Below are 17,285 nucleotides of genomic sequence, written 5' to 3'. Positions count from 1 at the left end.
AAACAAGCACCGCCACTATCACCATGAGGAACGGGAAGAAGTGAATTATTTAAATGTTATTCCCTGCTTCCAAACTGCTTTCAAAAGGAGTGAGGCTTTGGTCCTCAAACATTATGTTTTTCTGAGGGAAAAGAGCTCCTTCAAAGCCAACGGAAAACGTTCCTGACTGACAGGTAACAGCAGAACACACTGGCCTCTGATTCTTAACCTAAACCAAAAATAGATGAGTACAGTGCGTCATCAAAAATATCCCGACGTGAGAGCAGAATTATTTATTTTAGATTTTACCTGAAAAAATACATGAAAAAGCTTCTCACTTACAGTGACAAGAGTATTTATAGTTACTCTGCAGCCCTGCACACACACACACACACACACACACACTCGTGACGTGGTTTCCTGCTCTGAAGTCTTACTGCAGTCGGCCTCAGACGGCTGATGGATGCGATCTGATCTGTCTCCTGCTCCCTGCGGCTCGGCCTCATCTGCGCAACATTATTGCTTTGTTTGGAAAGTTGATTACTGCTCCTCCGCTGGTGGTTGAACAAACAATGTGGTGCAGTCGGCAGCCAAACGCTCCTCTGAGTCTCTTCTGAAATGAACACATACATGTTTGCGAACTTCATTCAATGAATCATTTCCAAAAGTCTTGGCGTCGCCTCGTCCACTTCACGTCACTTTGAGGGAACTAGGGACTAAAAACACTGTATCTTTGGAAGATAGCCTCAGATAAACTTTGGAAAACATCTTTACAGAATGAGGACTGTGGATTTTGGCCATTTAGGTTCATTTATTTGTCATTCTACAACACAGGGCTGTACAACGAAATGCAAGCTGTAGTCCCTTTATGCTACACACAAAAAAAACGAAACAAAACTAAAAACGATTAATGGTGCATTGCACAGCCCGAGGAAAGGAGCTGATCAGTGCCCATGCCAGTGTGTGATGTTCCCACTCAGTATGCTTCCTATTGCTCCTTCTTTGGAAGCACAAAGTGAAGGGGTCTCTTGATGGCCAGTATGAACAGGAGGAGTGACTGCAGCAAGGTTCATGTGGGCACTTGAATATTGTTTTAAGGCAGACGTGAACAACGGTGAACCTGTCTGTCGTGGACCAAGCAGTCAAGCCACAAGGAAACACAGGTTTAACGTTCAAAAAAAGGTTTATTCCCCCCAAAACAACACTCAACAAACAAATACCTGAAGGAGACTGAGTGAACAGAATTATAAGGCTGAAAACCAAGACGTTAACCCAACTAACAGACCTAGAACACCTGAGGGGAACATGTATTCTGGTGGATCAAACCAATAAACACACACAAGGGAGGACAACATAAACTACAACTAAACCTAACCCCCCCCCCTCCATTCTGTCAGAGCACTTGGTATGGTCCTAGGCTTGGGCCTCTGCATAAAGTCAGGCTCCGCCCTCAGCCCCATCTTTTGTCAGACCAGGAAGGAGAACTCAGCAGCCAGGTAACTCGAAGGCAAAGAGAAATGAATGAATAGAACTTAATTAAACCAACTAGAAATACAACAAATGATGTAAAATCTATGAAAACATCGTCAAATGTGTCAGTCGACAAATCGTAAACTAAACAAACTGGTTGTGTTGTGAAACTGAACATGTGTGAAACCTTAATCCTCCAGTGGTGTGGCACAAAATAAGCTCAAACACTCTGTGTGGTTGAAGGAGTGCTTGTTGCTGACTCTCCACTTCTTTCTGTGGCCATTCAGAACAGGAATAATCGCTTCTGTCTTTAGACGTGGTTGAATCAGAATCACAAATCTCCCGTGCGTCTGGTTGCCTCCAAACTTTTGTCTGTTTTCTTGACAGTTTTTCAGTCCTTGTGAGGTCATGTGCTGCTCATAATCCGGGTCCATTAGATCATTCACACACATGTACGCACCAGTTTGCTGCTGTAACTGATATTCAGACACTTGTTTTAGCTGTACGGTCCCACACAACCCTCAAACAATTTGCACCCCCCTCCCCATATCACACAATACACACACATACTGTCAGTTATAGTCAATATGTGAGTTGTGCAGGGAAGCAATGAAAGTGTGTAATGATGCTACCTGACAGCCCATTAAACCGGAGAGAGATGAGGATGCAATTAGATTGTCATCCACGCTGGAGTTACAGCCGACAAAACAGATGGAAGGAGCGAAAGGAGAGGAAGTTTATTTTTGGAGGGAGAGGAGTCTCTTCAGGGTGAGCGGATGATTTCCGTGCAGACATTTGACACGATATCAAGTGATGGAGACGCGATGATTATTGTGTGTGATCAGCTGTGTCGTCGCGCGTCTGTTGCCTCCGGTTTGATTCAGCTGCTGAGTTAAAAAGGACGAGCCGAAGATAAAGTTTCCATCGGGGAGAAATAAAGTCGCTCCTTCTCTTCCGTCGCTTCATCTTATAAAATAATGAAGGCTTTCATGACAACAGCGAGACTTCACTTTGAATGGAGCTCCAGATTTACTGCAGGCGGTTTCTGTCCACGCAGCGACACAGATCAGATGTTTCGACTCTCGGTGGCAGCGAGAACAAGGAGCAACGGTCTCCATGCAGACACAGCAAATATGATGAGTTTTATGAATCATGCAAACAGATTATAACTGTTATCAGTGGGCCTCAGCTCGGGTTCATCCTCCTCCCTCGTGCTATTGGCTGGTGACTGTGGACCTGCAGCCAATCACAGGCTCAGGAGCTGAACTTACACCCACAGTCAGGACTTTGTTTGTTGTTGTCAGATTAAGGTTGTGTGATTTTGCTGTTGGATTTCAGTTAATTCATTAATTGTTTAATTAACAGCTACCTTTAACTGGTTGCCATGAAGGCCCGTAAGGGAGAGCTGCTGCTGTGGTTGCATTCACTTTCTCCTTGTTTGTTTGTGTCCATATGGAGTTACGGTTAAGAGTTCAACTTCTCTTGTTTGGGTAGCTCATTTAGTGTTGGGATTTTATTTTTAGGTGGTTTGTGATTTAACTTTACAAACTGACTCCTCATATTCATCATCTAGTTTTATGTTACAGGAGCTGTTAACAAATGAACTCAGCAGAAACAAATGTATAATCTATAACCTTAACATGAAGTAAAGATAAAGAGAGAGCAAACTTTTATATTTATATATAAACATTTTGTATAAATGTGGTGCTGAACATAAGTGAAATAAATATCTTTCTGTACAAAACGTCCCGTCAGGACTCCACTGTTACCAAAACCAACATCTTCACCTGCTTCTTTCCGTTCACATCGTTTCCCCTTCAGAATAAAAGCCTCGCAGTAGCAGCTTGTTGCCAGTAGGAGGTGTGATGTTCCACCAATGGACAACAGTGACTGCTGTAACAGACGTGTACCATTCAGCCTCTGAGAGTATTGGAAAATAATTACATTGCACATGACACTGACATTATCACATATGATAGATCTAATATTATAAATGTAGTGTAATATAATGTGATATGCATTAGATGTATACAATTAAATTATACAATTACTAGTGTATATATTAAATCATTACAAACACCTACAATTTTGGATATAGTGAATTAATAACTACAATGTAAAAACATCACTAATGACAAAGATTAGGATTATATGAAAGTCCTGAGAATGATGGTGATTATAATGATTATGGTGATGATGATGATGATGGTGATGGTATTAAGGAATTACTGAAGAGTATTGACTGTTCAGAATGATGATGAGACTCCTGACAGGGTCATATTGGTGATGATGTTGATGATGGAAGCAGTATTCAGTGTGGAGCATATTAATCGTACTGTGAAGTATTGATGATGATTGGAAAGTGATAACAGAGATTCTGATTGGTTTTAGTTCGAGGAGATATTGACCCTTGAATTGGGTTTGAACAGTAAATCATTGAATACAAAGAATGTGTGAGTGACGGTGAAGTGCAGGTGTTTACACAGACCAGGTCTCCATGGAAACCATCTACGTGCAACATCCTGCTGTCCAGGCAACCTGATCTGAACGCGCCCAGAAGAGTTAATTCACAAGTTCATTGATCATTTTAGAGCCTCATCAGCTCATAAACACGTGTTCAGGTACAAAGTTAAAGAGAAATCACACACAGTTCTGACTCACCCACTTTGTCCAAAACCGGTTTATTCGACATTTTGGCCTCCAAATAACATTCATTGTTCATTCAAGGGAAGCTGTGGAGTCCCTCAGGCCATGTTACTGATAGGCTGTCTGAGAAGTCAAAAATAAAACTAATTACATGAACACTAAATAAATTATAGTTAAATCATTAATTTGTATCACAAGAAAGACCAGAAACAAACATTTTAAATGTATTAGTTTGTATAGAGATTCCTTCTTGTCCTTGAAGGCTTGAACTATTTCCTTATCTGTGATGAAATGTTCTTAACTGAAGGTTCAGCTGTTTCTCCAGACATCCTCACTGTGTCTTACTGCCCCCTTCAGCAAATGTCTTTTTAAATTTCTAACTTTTCTTCATTTTCAAGAGCCTGTTGTTACTTATTGCATTGTAATATCTGAATTTATCGATCATTGAAACTGATGAAAATCTACTTGGCTCACTCTTGTAGAGAGTATTTACACATTACTTTGCCTCTTCAGATACTTATACAGTTACATGTGTCACCTCTGAGACTCCACAGCGGAGTGCTGAAGCCCCTAAATGACTGATGAGTCCAGAGTCCGGTCCTGCAGAGGTTCTGTGAAGGTTAATCTCAAGACTTTCGCCGAACTAGACTTGGCCAAACAATTAAAAGACATTTCTGAGTCACATTCATTCGCAAGAAATATCCTTTAATTGTAAAGTCAAGTGTAGTAATCTTCAACTTCCATCTTCTTCCCGCTGAAACACTCCTGGTAGTTCCCACAGGTCGCCCCTCTCCTCGCGCACACATGGATCTGTGTGACCTCATCGGTCACGGGCTTCAGGCGGCAGAAGACAAACATACCCCAGACTTCATTAGACCTCATTAGACTGTCGGACCTGCAGCGGAGGCAGCTTACCGCAGTGTGAGAACCCTGCAGGCAGCAGCTCGGTGCGTCGGGAGAATCTCCCGCGGCTGCATCCTGCCGTGAACACATCTCCCCCCTCTCATCTTATCCTGCAGCGGGACACCGGCGTGTCCGAGGCTCCCCGAGTCCCCTTTCACGTGGAGCCGAGGAGTCCACGTCCCCTTTTACTCTTATCTACTCTTTTCCAAACCCCCCCCCCCCCCCCCGCTATCACGACCCGCTGTTCCTCCTCACCGCGTTAGATTCCTGACGCTTCGCTCCCTCTCCGTTTCTGGAAAATCCTCCATGCAGCGCTGGGAGGATTTTACGCACGCCGTGATGCCAAATCCTCCACCCGCCTTGCTTGAACGCAACATTACAACTGAACATGTTACGCAGGTGGGAGGTTTACTCATTCCGAGCTGAGAGAGATCACCGGTAAAGTAGAACCTGCTCGGATACTCGGTGTCTCCTGTCCGGGCGCCGCGCGTCATCCACAACCTCTCCAAGCAGCCAGGGGGGGGATACCGCTTCACACCGATGTCACACTCGGTCCGACATTCATTCAGGTTTCTGCAACTCTACACATGCACAATCAGCTCTTGTGGAGATTAAGTTGGTCAAGTTATCTAATATAGAACCGCCACATCTTCCTTTTCGTCTTCCCATCGTGAGAAAAGGGAAGAAAAACGGGACGAAACCAATATTGCCTTGAATTTACGCACGGACACCGAGGCACGAGCAGAATGATGCGATGTCTCTGCAACACGCGGAGTAAATCCAACGCACGCACCAGCTTCATCACCACGCGGCGATGCAGCGGTGACGGCTCCTCGTGTCGGCGCGGAAATAACGAACTTCAGTCGGAGGGGAGAGCGCGTTCAATGCCTGAAATGTGAAGTTCATTACCGGCACCGACGACTTGCCCAACTCTCCAGTGTCCGAGTCATCCCGCAAAACCTACCAAGCCAGCGAGTGTCCGTCCGGGGCGTGACTACCTCTGCGTCTCGCACCCTCTCACCCGTCTCCTCCGCGGTGCGCACGGGCTCCTATCCATCCCTCCATCTCTCTCCATCTCCATCCCTCGCCTCTCTTTTCTCCGGTCGGGCTTCCAGCGCCGTAGATAGAGGCTCTGCAGTCACGTGGGTCGGGGGAGAAGAGAGAGCAGGAGAGAGGGAGAGAGGGAGAGAGGGAGAGAGGGACAGAGAGAGAGAGAGAGCGCGTCCCTCCTCCTCCTCCTCCTCCGCAGTTTGCAGTGTGTTATGTCTCAGACTCGGAGGTAGAGAGTCAGAGCTGCTCGTCTGGCGGATCTCAACCTCTGAAACAAACCCCCGGTGTCTTCTCTCATCCGTCCCCGCTTCCCTCCTCACTTACCGGGCTCTGTTTCTCTCCGGAGCCCTGGAAGCTTTTCTTTCTTTCTTTTTATACCCTTCTTCTTCCTCTCGACTCCTGCCAACAGTTTGGTCTTTGGGATCTGTTTTTTTTATTACTGTTCGGTGGTGATTTCAACACTGTTCCTCGCTGCTGCTGCTGCTGCTGCTGCCGCCGCCGCTTTTACGCACCGACGCTTATTTTGGATTTGCTCATCACTGGAGAAAAACCACAAAAATCAGCGAGGTGGATCAGTGGATGCGCCTTTTTGGCTCAAACTGGAGATGGAAATGCTGACATTGTTATTTCATTCCCTGTGGATATTGCAATGCAACACAGTGAGCGCCGACTCCATCATTCACATTGGTAAGACACCAACCGGGGCTTCTGTTTTTGGGCTTTGCTGTGCGGGGCTTTGGCTGAAGGGGGACAGGCTGGTGGATGGATGCCGGCTTAAAACACACAATGTGAGCAGAACAGCAGGTTATGATGGGTTTGTGAAATATGGACAGATTAGTGGTGTTCAAGTTGAGTTATGGCTGGATTTGAATATTAGTGTCCCTGCATGCACTGATTTTCAAACATCCTCTCCTCTCTGGCAAAAAAAAAAAGGACCTGCCCGCACACCTGATTATCATTCCGATCCGAGCCGGAAAAATGTGTCGGAAAGAAGGAGGCTGTTGCATCCAGGCTCAGACGCACGCAGCGCAGCCCAGTGAAAGTGCCCGCAAAGTGTTGCGCCGCGCCATCCCTCCATCCATCCCTCCATCCATCCTTCCCTCCATCCATCCCTCCATCCATCCTTCCCCCCTTCCCAGGCAGGAGAGCTCATGTCGATGCATATTCACATTCATATGCAGAAAACCTGAGGCTGGCAGGAGAGACTGGCCCGACGTGGGTGTTTGGAGGGTTTCGCTTTATCCATCCATCCTCCCTCCTCCTCCTCCTCGTCCTCCCTCCTCCCCCCTCCCCCCTCTCTCCCTCGCCTCCCCTCATCTATAAGCCTGAACTTTGAATTGGACGTGAGTGAAATGTTAATCAACTCTGCCAGGGGAAGAGATGACAAAGGGGACAAACGCCGACTGTTTGGGCTCTGAAACAACGTCGGCAACCAAAAGCCAGTTGGCGAGCTGACGAGGCGAGCAGCACTTTCTGCTCACGTCTTCTTCTTCATCATTTCATTTCCTGTGATTTTAGTCAAGTCGCTTTTTAGTAAAATCCTGAGGTGATGGAGAATACAGCGGAGTCGGGAAGGATCGGGGGGGCGGGGGTGGGGGGTTGAGAGTAGAGCAGGCTCAATGAGACACCACGGCACGGACTGATCACACACTCACAGCCGCACGCACTTTTCATATAAACTCCCCAATTTGCACTAATTCCACTTAGAGGCTCCACTTCGCCCTGAGATGATTGGATGCGGCAGGCGGCCGCCTTCAGCTCGGAGGACAGCCACCCAGTTTGCAAAAGGAGGAAGTAAAACAATAATTATCCAAGGGTTTGACATTTCAGATCGTCAAAACCGGCCAGTGGCAGCACTGCGGTGGCCTGCGTGGTTTCACCAGGAGATGGGAAGAGAGAGGAGGGGGAGGAGGAAGCGATAGGGTGGAGGAGGGGGGAGTCAGAGCCATTCAGCTAATAAGAATACACTTCCTACTTCCAGGGATTTTTCAAAAGACACAGTGACAGATTGCTTTTAAATGCAGCTTCTCCATCATGGAAAGATGTCAGGTGATGTTTGATCAGCATCATTTATGGGCTCCTACACTTAAAGATGACAAACTAGCAAACGAGCATCACACCAGGTGACTCTTAACTTCAGGACCAACCGAGAATGTGCTGAATATTCATGCCAGTGAGTAATATGGGAGAGTGGAAGTCTGTCCTTTATGCTGGCTGTCGAATCATAGAATTCTATTTATTTGTTCGCATACAGAAGACATTCACTGGAAATATAATCTGCTGTTCACTGAGGCAAGATATCAAGTATATTTTGGCCACTTCAGAATACATTTGTAGAATCGTAGAGGATGAATGGACAGACAGATGGAGGGATACTTCACTGTCCCTCAGGAGAAAATGTGGAAACAGAGAACAGTGATACAGGATTACTGAGAACACAGAACAGTAAATACAACGATTAAGGGAGGTGATGCCAAACAGTGAGACGTGAAACCACGCTGGTAGATAGGTTGATGTACTGGGACACAAATGGAAAAAAAGATCTGAGCTGATATTCACAGATTGTACAGATTCATTGATTGGTTTCAGGGGCTGTGTGGGACTTGAGGAGTTTAACCTGCTTCATGTTGAATTGAAATCCGGCTGAAATAATTGTTTCATGTGACCAGGTTCAGCCTGGTGCGTAAATCTTAACGCGAGGAGGAGCGTGTGGCCGATCAGGTGAAGCACAAACATGGAAATGAGCCTTGCACCATGTGAGTGTGAACGTAGCCCGCAAACATCTGGCTCTCGTCGCATGTGTGCGCTGGTCGGGCAGTGGATCCCTGCAGGTTCTCGCAGTACAAATCACAGTTTGTAGCTTGGAGACGTGGACTCACTCCAGTGATGCAGCAGCAGGAAACCTCACAGTCAGCTGCAGGATGCTGAAGTCTGCATGTATTTGTACGCTTCAAACAGGATTTTCAGCTCTTCTGTGTTTTGGTTTTCTCCAGGATGGACCCCGCTCCATGGTCTCTGCTAAATTACAGGCTGTCTATTTCTTTTATACTGCAATCACTTTGTGTATAACCTTTCTGGCGTAGTAATCCACAGTACAAAGCGTTCCTTGTGGCTCAACGCTCACATGGTTTTGTAGAGAACCTTCAAGCTTCAAACCTGCAATGAGTCATTGTGCTGTTTTACCTGCATACTAGACCAGATGATCATCTTGTTCCTACTGAGAACCAATATCTTTTATAGAGTGTATATAAAGAACCAGCTGTTTATGATGAAGAGTTTCTGGTTGGAAATAGTCCACTTGTGACCCAACATCCAACACGGGTTGTGGCCTCAGTGTGGACATGACTTCTGAGCAGATAAAGATTCAGATCGTTTCATTTTATGGATCTTTAGAGGAATGTAGAGGTAACGAAACGAGAAAAACAAGCGACAGCCAGAAAAAGTAAATTATTTTATTATAACAGAAGTTTATTTTCTTTTGTAACTTTTAGCGAAGTACCACATTGGTTCTTGATGCTAATTCACTATTTTTCAGTTCAGCTAAAGTCAGTTGTCGTAGTCGGAGCCACAGTGTGGACGTGACTTGTGAGCAAAGAGTCATTTTTCATATAAAGGAATTTCAAGCCTGAAGTATCCAGTTTACAAGAAACAAGCAATGATCTGAAATTATTCTTATTCCTTAAATGATCTTGTGACCTCTTAGATTAATCTTGGACCCCCTTGAGGGGTCTTAACTGTCTGAAACCTGCATGATTATGTTTTTAGTGGCACCACATGGGCTCCCAAAGCTAACTTACAATGTTTTCAGTTTACTAAACTAAAGCCTACTATTGGCTTCATTGGGTGAAAATGGTCTTGATAACTAGATAGTTTTCATAATGACAAACTTTATTTAAACACCAGTTTTCACACTGAAACAAAACATTCTTACCAACCCCAAAGAAAACACTGAGAGAAACGTGTAGCTTCATGAACATATAGTGAAAATCAATATAATTGTGATTTAAACAAGAGTCTAAGGCTTGAACTGCCACCCTCCCCCTCCCCCCGTCCTCGTAGCTGATCTGTGGTTGGCTTGCTGCATTCAGAGCCTCCGTTGTTCCCCTGAACCAACTGACAGTCTGGCTCTGACTGACTTGGCAGCACAACGCAACGCCCAGATCAGATGTGACAGTGTTCCAACCTCGGCCCCGAATCCCCTACCCGAGCATCTGTCTCGTCCAGCCGCGTGGCTTTATCGTCGGTGACATATCCTGGTTTGTTTGTCCCTTCCTCTCTTCTGTTCCCTGTAGAGGATCAGTGGCAGGCAGTGGGTGTCGCGGGGGGGGGGGGGGGGGGGGGGTCTGTAAAAGAGCTGATACAGATGAAAACGTTGAGCTTGGACCTGCAGTCGACACGCTTGAACCTCTGACCCGCTTGCTGTGTTGGAGTGCATCAGTTGTGCAAAACCCTGCACTGGTTCAAGAGTCTGCAGGTTTTCATCCGATCACAACAGCAGCTGGTCTCCTAATTAGACCGGCCCCCCTGTTCTTCGGTTGAATATGCACAAATCCGTTAAAACAGCTGCTGCAGGGTTTGGTTGAGAAAGAAAACGGTCGAGGAACTTCACTCGGTGCGATTGAAGGTCAGGACCAGGAGCAGCAATGAGGAGGAAACAGGGCTTGAATCAATTCTGGCCTTTAATTAAATCTCAGATATCAAGCTGTCAGCGAGGTCCACTCCTGAGATGATGGATGCTCTCAGGGGGCTTATAAGAACATCTCTTTCCAGAAAGGAGGAAGATAAAATCATTATGAAAAGCAGACAAATACCAGGTTGTCGACCCTCAGACTCCTGCAGACCGATGAATCAGTTTACTGAGACGATATCGAACTCTTGTGGCAGAAAACATGACAGAAATGTGTCTCTGATGGAACTCAATAAATAGACATACTGTTGACACAACTTACCCAACAATCTGGTTTGGTCTCCACCAGCTCGGGCTCTTTAGCTGCTACACGGTCCACTGCTAGTCTCTCACTGCGTCTGTCCACTGTAGCACATAGAGGGTTTTTTCCAGGACTTCATAGCCATTTTAATTCAGTGAAATAATTTGATCAGACTGGTTTCGGTGGAGACTTTTAGAGTCCCATGAATGTCCATGTAGTGTTTCAGAGGCTTTTCCAACCAGAGGCAAAATGAATTAAGTAAGAAACTCTGAATACTAATGAAGGAATTGTTATGTAAAATATCACTTTAAAGATATTGAATTTCCTGACTGTGAGGTCTTTGTGCCCTCACTGTGAACATTGTTGGAATCAGCCTTCAGGAACTGGTTTCGGTCGGACTCGGGCTGTTGTGTTCTTGTCCCCCTGTGGGCTGTTTTCCAGGTCTGAAAGTCCTCTAAACGCCCCTCAGGACAAGTGGATGACAAGTCACTTTTCATAAGGAGCCTGAGGAGGAGAGATTACCCCATCCCATGAGCCAGGCAGCTGACGAGGGATGATTTACGGCGCCAGTGTAGCGGCTAGCAGAAGGGAAGCCCTGCTTATCGGTGGCCGGGTTTTGGAAAGGCGAGCTTGAACTACAGGAATCCAATCTGTTGAGGCTGGCAAAGCGAATGAACAGCTGCGGCCTTCTCTTGCCCCGCCGCTAAATAAGATAAACTAACCCGGTTAGGGAACAACGCAAAAGGCTTCCCGCACTGTCTCAGTGAAGGCTTAGCCAGGCCATTTACCTCCACCACCTGCACACACACACACACACACACATCATACGGTACAGATGCAGGCGTGCACAGAGAGCAGCAGAGCCGTCTCTCTAACATGCAGCGGCTCCATTCGGTGGGTGGAGTAAATGTGGCATGTCGCAGAGTGTTTGACCCAGCGAGGGCATTCAAATATTTCATGAAGAAACGTTAGTGTTCCTTTAAATCCCCAGTGATAAGCAGGTAGAGAGACGGCTGTGTGGGCAGAGGAGCGGGCTTTGACTAATAACATGTTTCTGATAGATGCTGGTGATGCTGATCTTCTTATACTGACACTGCCAAGACTCTGCGTTTTGTGCTGATACTGAATATCTTTAAATTTGATTTAGTCATCAAGTGTCATCATTAGACTGTAAGATTTCCCAGACTGAGTCCTGTCCACTTAAGTTTGTTTTAGGCTTAACCCTGTCAGCCTAAACGCCCGTCCGATCTTTAACTGAGACTTAGTTGTGAAAAGTGTGGTTCAATATATCAACAGACCTCACTGACAATTTTAGGCATGGAACTAAAAGTGTTAATCTCCCTCCAGGAAACTCTGACTAAAACTGTTAAACCTGCTGTAATGAGAAGTATTCTGTTCACGGTCTCTCAAAAGGGAAATAAAAGATCATGAAAAGACATAACGGAGACTGTAAATCTGGAGGCAGCAGCTTCTGTTGGGATGTTTTGTGGTTTCTGTGGTCGTGTCTCACACTTCACTTCATTCCATATAGATTTTATCTGTCTGCTGGTTGTGTTTCTTCTCTCCGTTCACTCGCTTTCACTATTTCATCATCCAAGTAAACTGATGCGAGCTGCCGTCACATGTCCGCATGCACAGACTCTGACTGGGTAGCTGTTGGCAGAGATATATTAATGAATTTTACAAGTTAAGCAAACTTAAGCCAAGACTTGCCTGCATGTTTGCCAGACAGAGCTTTTTAATTATAAGTGTGGCCTGATTACTGGTGTGTTTCACATGAGATACTGAAGCTCTCTGGAAGGTTCAGCACACAGATACAGCACAGTACATTTGCAGTTTACAAAGCGTGATTATATTGTGTGTCTGACATTTTGCTTCTGGCTTAATTTCAAGTTTTCAGCATCTCCAGAGTTAGATTGTGTGTATTAGATGCTGCCGGATGCTCATGTTTAACAGTCTCACCGCTGCAGTGGCTCGATTGGATCTTAATATCCATCATATTCCTTCCAGAGCAGAATGAGTCTTGGATATAACTGTTGGTTATTCGTGCCAAAGTGTCCGGTCATGTAGGTAATGTAAGCAGATGCACATTTCATTTGCATGATGTCGTGTCTGATGATTATTGGCTGTCTGACAGAAGGAAAAAGAGCTCAGGATCTCACATCTTGTGTGAAATCTTGTTTGCTTCTAAATGAAAAGGCTGAGAAAGGAGTTCAGATTCCGGCGGATTCCTGTGGTTTATTTCTGTCTGCTGCTCCACACGGCTGACGACGTCTGACGGAGTGGAAACATATTTTGTGTTCATATGGAAGGAATACATAAACAGTGAACCAGGCTGCTGTGGTGTTTTGTGGTTTTCTTCCACAGGCGGGTCACAGAGGTGAAACATCGCGAGTTTGGATGTTTAATTATGATAATAGATCTGCTATCTGTCCTTTCTGTTCTTTTGGTCTCTGAGCAAACGTCGTCCAGAAACTTTGGTGTTCTACATCTTGTTGTTGTACTTTGTATTTTGCAGCATTTTGAAACTCCATAATATTCCTTTTGCTTTTTACATCTCCACTGGCTCAAGATCAGAGTAAACCAGTCTGTTTAAACGGAGTGAATGTCAAAGTTAATCCCTCACTAAAAACATCTGAAATTATGTTAGTTATGTTAGTGAGCGGCAGATTTTAGACCTCTGTGAACAGTATTCCTCAGAACTAGACTTTCTTATTGTAAAAACAACTTATTTTAGAGCTTCAGTCATTAGTATTCTTGTCTGGGCTTCTCTGGTTATCCAGGTCACCACCTCTCTCTCTCTGGGAGGGAGACCTTTTCAGTGTCGGTGTGAAGTAAAATGTAAAGACAAAGAATAATTTGTGTCCCTGCATGAAATACTACTGCAGTGATCTGCTACATGTGTTTTAATTTTACCTGCCAGTGGTTTGCCGCATGTATTACCACTGATTGAGCCCTTTAGTAGGAATGGATTTTCCAGTAAGAGGGTGATGAAAGGAAGAAGGCGAGTTAGTATAATTACACACTGTGTGCCGAAATCGACAATCTGTCGATTAAAAGGTCCAGAGTGATCAGAGGTCAGATTTGGCCTGTTCTAAATTTCCTCTCAAAAATATAAGAGTAAAGTCCCACTATGTGAGTCTGCAGAACAGGACTTATGAATGGCGGTCTTTTGTATACTCCGTAGTAAAGATGACTGACAGTCTCTTTATTCGTTTGTTTGTTTTTTCCACGGGACTTAGCGAGGCTGAGTGTCCATCTTTCCAACAGCACGGTAAATTTATGTGTCGTTGTATCCTGTCAGAAATGTAAATCACCCGTGATAATATTTGGGTTCTGTCTTATGTCAGCAAATCACATCTGTGGAGTCGGCCTGAAATCCCAGCAGAGAGCCAGGCGCTGCAGACGCGTCGCTGTCCTTGGTGCTGACAGGGAGGCATGAAGAGGCACGTCTCCGTCTGCGGTGTCTGCTGTTAAAACAACAGCGTTGAGTGTTTTTTGGTTAAATGAAAACAAGATGATGGGTTGATCTAACTTCATTTTGGTAAACAATAATAAAGACTGAAAGCAAAAATGTACCCAAGTGCTTCCACAGCCACAAGATCATGAATCAGTGACGGCGCTGACGGAGAAGCTGTAGGTTATTATGTGTACTCCTCTCACAACTCATCCACTCAGCCCAGACAATGAATCAGCTACTATTTTATTTGTTTATTTCTTTACTTTTTCAGGTTACATTGGATAATCCACCCAACACAATATAAACAGACTATTTCCCAAGAAAGTAGTTCCAATGAAAACCTTCCAGCTGTGTAAATACAGTAGATCTGGTGATTTTACATAAATGCACAGTCGCACAAAGGAACAGAGGGAACGTTTGTTAAATAAATCTCCTGCCATTCAGTAAAAATATTATTTTATATTCTAAAAGATTTTCAGTTGGAAGCAGGTGCTTGTAATAAAATCTGAGAGTACTGTCACCCAGTGAGAGTCTCAGCCTCCATGAAGCTTTTCTGAGATGAATTGGTCCAGAAGCCAGAGTTTATGGTCTCAGATCACAGAGGCTGTTAAATCCCCAAGTAAACCAACCGCTTTCTCTGATTTTCCAGCCAGCTAGAGCTTTGGGATCCAAAGCCCCAGACTGCTAGTTGATTACCTGCCAGAGAGAAGAGGAGGCCTGATAAACCTACCAGCTACATTACATTGTTTTTGCATCAGTGGCAAATAAATTGCATTTGGCTGCTGGCTAGTGTGAAGTTCCCACCCTGTATGGAATGTTTGCAAATACGCTCGAAAGGCCACAGACTACAAATCGCACATTTATTTTCCAACTTACACAGGATGTCGCCGTTTCTGTGACATCTATTAACTATTCAGCTCAGTAGGAAATCCAATAATCTGACCTTAAGGACTTAAAGCAAATGCATGCAGTGAAAGGAAATGTTTAATGCAATTTATATGCTAAAATGTCCAGCGTGTGTCCGTGTAGTACAACCACAGAGTGCTGCTCAACTGGTCGGTGTGCCGATTCAAGACGACTTTGAAGTCAAGTTCCCATGAAACATGGTGTCTTTATTGTAATAGATTCCCTCATTAATTAACGGGAGCAGAGGCTGAATTTATTAGAAGTTATTTTCAGGAGGGAGGAGGGTGGTTGAGTTGTCATACAAAAATAGAATAACACTTCATGTGTCTTTGTTATGTCTTTATATATGCATGTGAGATAGATAGTATTGTTATTAAGGCTGTTATGGCAGTGATGGAGTGATATGAAGTAAAGACTGAGGTGACGATCTGTGGCACTCGTTACAGTGAGTGCTGTGCATGTGGCTGGCTCTGCTGTGGAGGTCGTGGAGGTCGTGGAGGTCGTGGAGGTCGGCTGCAGGGAGGCTGAAACATTATCTCTTTCCACAAAGAGATCGTTCCTGTCGCTCTGGAGAATCCACAGAACATGCTGTAAGAAATTAAACCCAAACTATCTGCAGTGAACTGACCCTTCAGTTTAGCTACTTTTCTCAGCAGACGGCAGGAGAGAGACTCTGAGGAGTGTAATGTTCACCAGTGTGTCCAGAGTCCTCCTCCTCCCTCAGCACTCATTATGAATTAAACTTGTCTGCTGCTGCCAGGAGAAACATAAACCTCACATCAATTCCTCACCTGACAGGTGCAACAAGATTCATTCTTGATTGAAAACGCCTGACCGACTGCAATTTCAGAACTGGATGACTGATTGATCAAGCCCAACCGCGAGACAGCCCCCCCCCCCCCCGCACTGCAAGGAAGGCCGTCAAATCCCCGCGAGGCTGTTGATTCTGAGCAAAGTTCATTTGGATACTCAGCGAGATGAATGAACACAAGCAGCCTGGCAAATTGAATTCTCGCTCGTAGGCAAGGTTTTCTTAATTGTGCATGACAATTTGCCCAAACCGAATCTGGAAAGTTCCATATATCAAGCTGTCCACTTGTCTACGTCTCTGTCCCTCCGTATGTCTTTCCGTTCACTAGAAATCCATTCCTGCTCATCCATTCAGTCTGCACATTTAAGATTTCCCATTTGTACTGAAGTCTGGCTACACATCTTATAACCAAAGACATTTTCATGTAAGTTTAATGTCTATTTTACTTCTCACCCCTTTAGCCAGTTCATGAAAATTTAATATGTGCATCATTTCCACTGTGGGGCTCTTGAGCACTTTAATAAAAAGCAGCAGCCTTTCTCTTTGTCCAGATCCTGAAATCTTTTTCAGTTGCAGAGCCACTTTTCATGCCACACGGGGGGTAATGCTGAGAAACAATCTCAAGCTTTTTAGTCACTGCTGCACAATGTTAACTGCAGTAGATTAGATTTAATACTGCGGGGAATCTGACATTGTCACATGATGTGGGAGGGATTCAGCCATTTAATATAACTGATTTAATGTTTATTGTTATAGGGTCGAGTACAGAGCATGGACCAGTTCCACGTACCACAGCAGTTACAGCCAAATGTCTCAAACCACAAGACGCTTTTTGTCATGTTGCAGGGAGCACGGACTACAAAACTGATCTCAGACCAGGTGTTCTGATTTAAAGATGCTTCCACTTCCATCCAAGTTTGGATTAAATCACAGGAAGATCACATGTCACAGCTTGTGGCAGAGTTTCAGGTGCACATGCAGTGGATGCCGCTGTTTTCTTGTCTTTGAACTGCTTGAAGTAAAGGACCCGTCCTGACAGGCATGAGCACAGATTCTGTGCCGGCTTGAGGGTTTTAGTCTCAGATGAAAGAAGTTTGTCTGAGACCAACAAATCGTGGCCAAAGTCTTAAGC

The 17,285-nt window shown here is 44.9% G+C and overlaps 1 protein-coding gene across 1 annotated transcript in view; it reads left to right on the top strand.

Annotated features, from left to right (window-relative positions):
• Positions 1 to 6,653: 6,653 nt before the first annotated feature.
• The window catches only part of LOC139303175 (glutamate receptor ionotropic, delta-1-like), a 362,737-nt gene continuing 352,105 nt past the window's right edge, over positions 6,654 to 17,285 (top strand). Inside the window, exon 1 of the mRNA XM_070926903.1 lies at positions 6,654 to 6,735. Within this exon, the coding sequence (XP_070783004.1) occupies positions 6,654 to 6,735 (82 nt within the window). The remainder of the gene's footprint in view (positions 6,736 to 17,285) is intronic.

This window comes from Enoplosus armatus, chromosome 20 (assembly GCF_043641665.1).
Source record: "Enoplosus armatus isolate fEnoArm2 chromosome 20, fEnoArm2.hap1, whole genome shotgun sequence".
NCBI lineage: Eukaryota > Metazoa > Chordata > Actinopteri > Centrarchiformes > Enoplosidae > Enoplosus > Enoplosus armatus.
The sequence above is the reverse complement of the archived record's forward strand: the minus strand, read 5'-3'. Positions and strand labels throughout refer to the sequence as shown.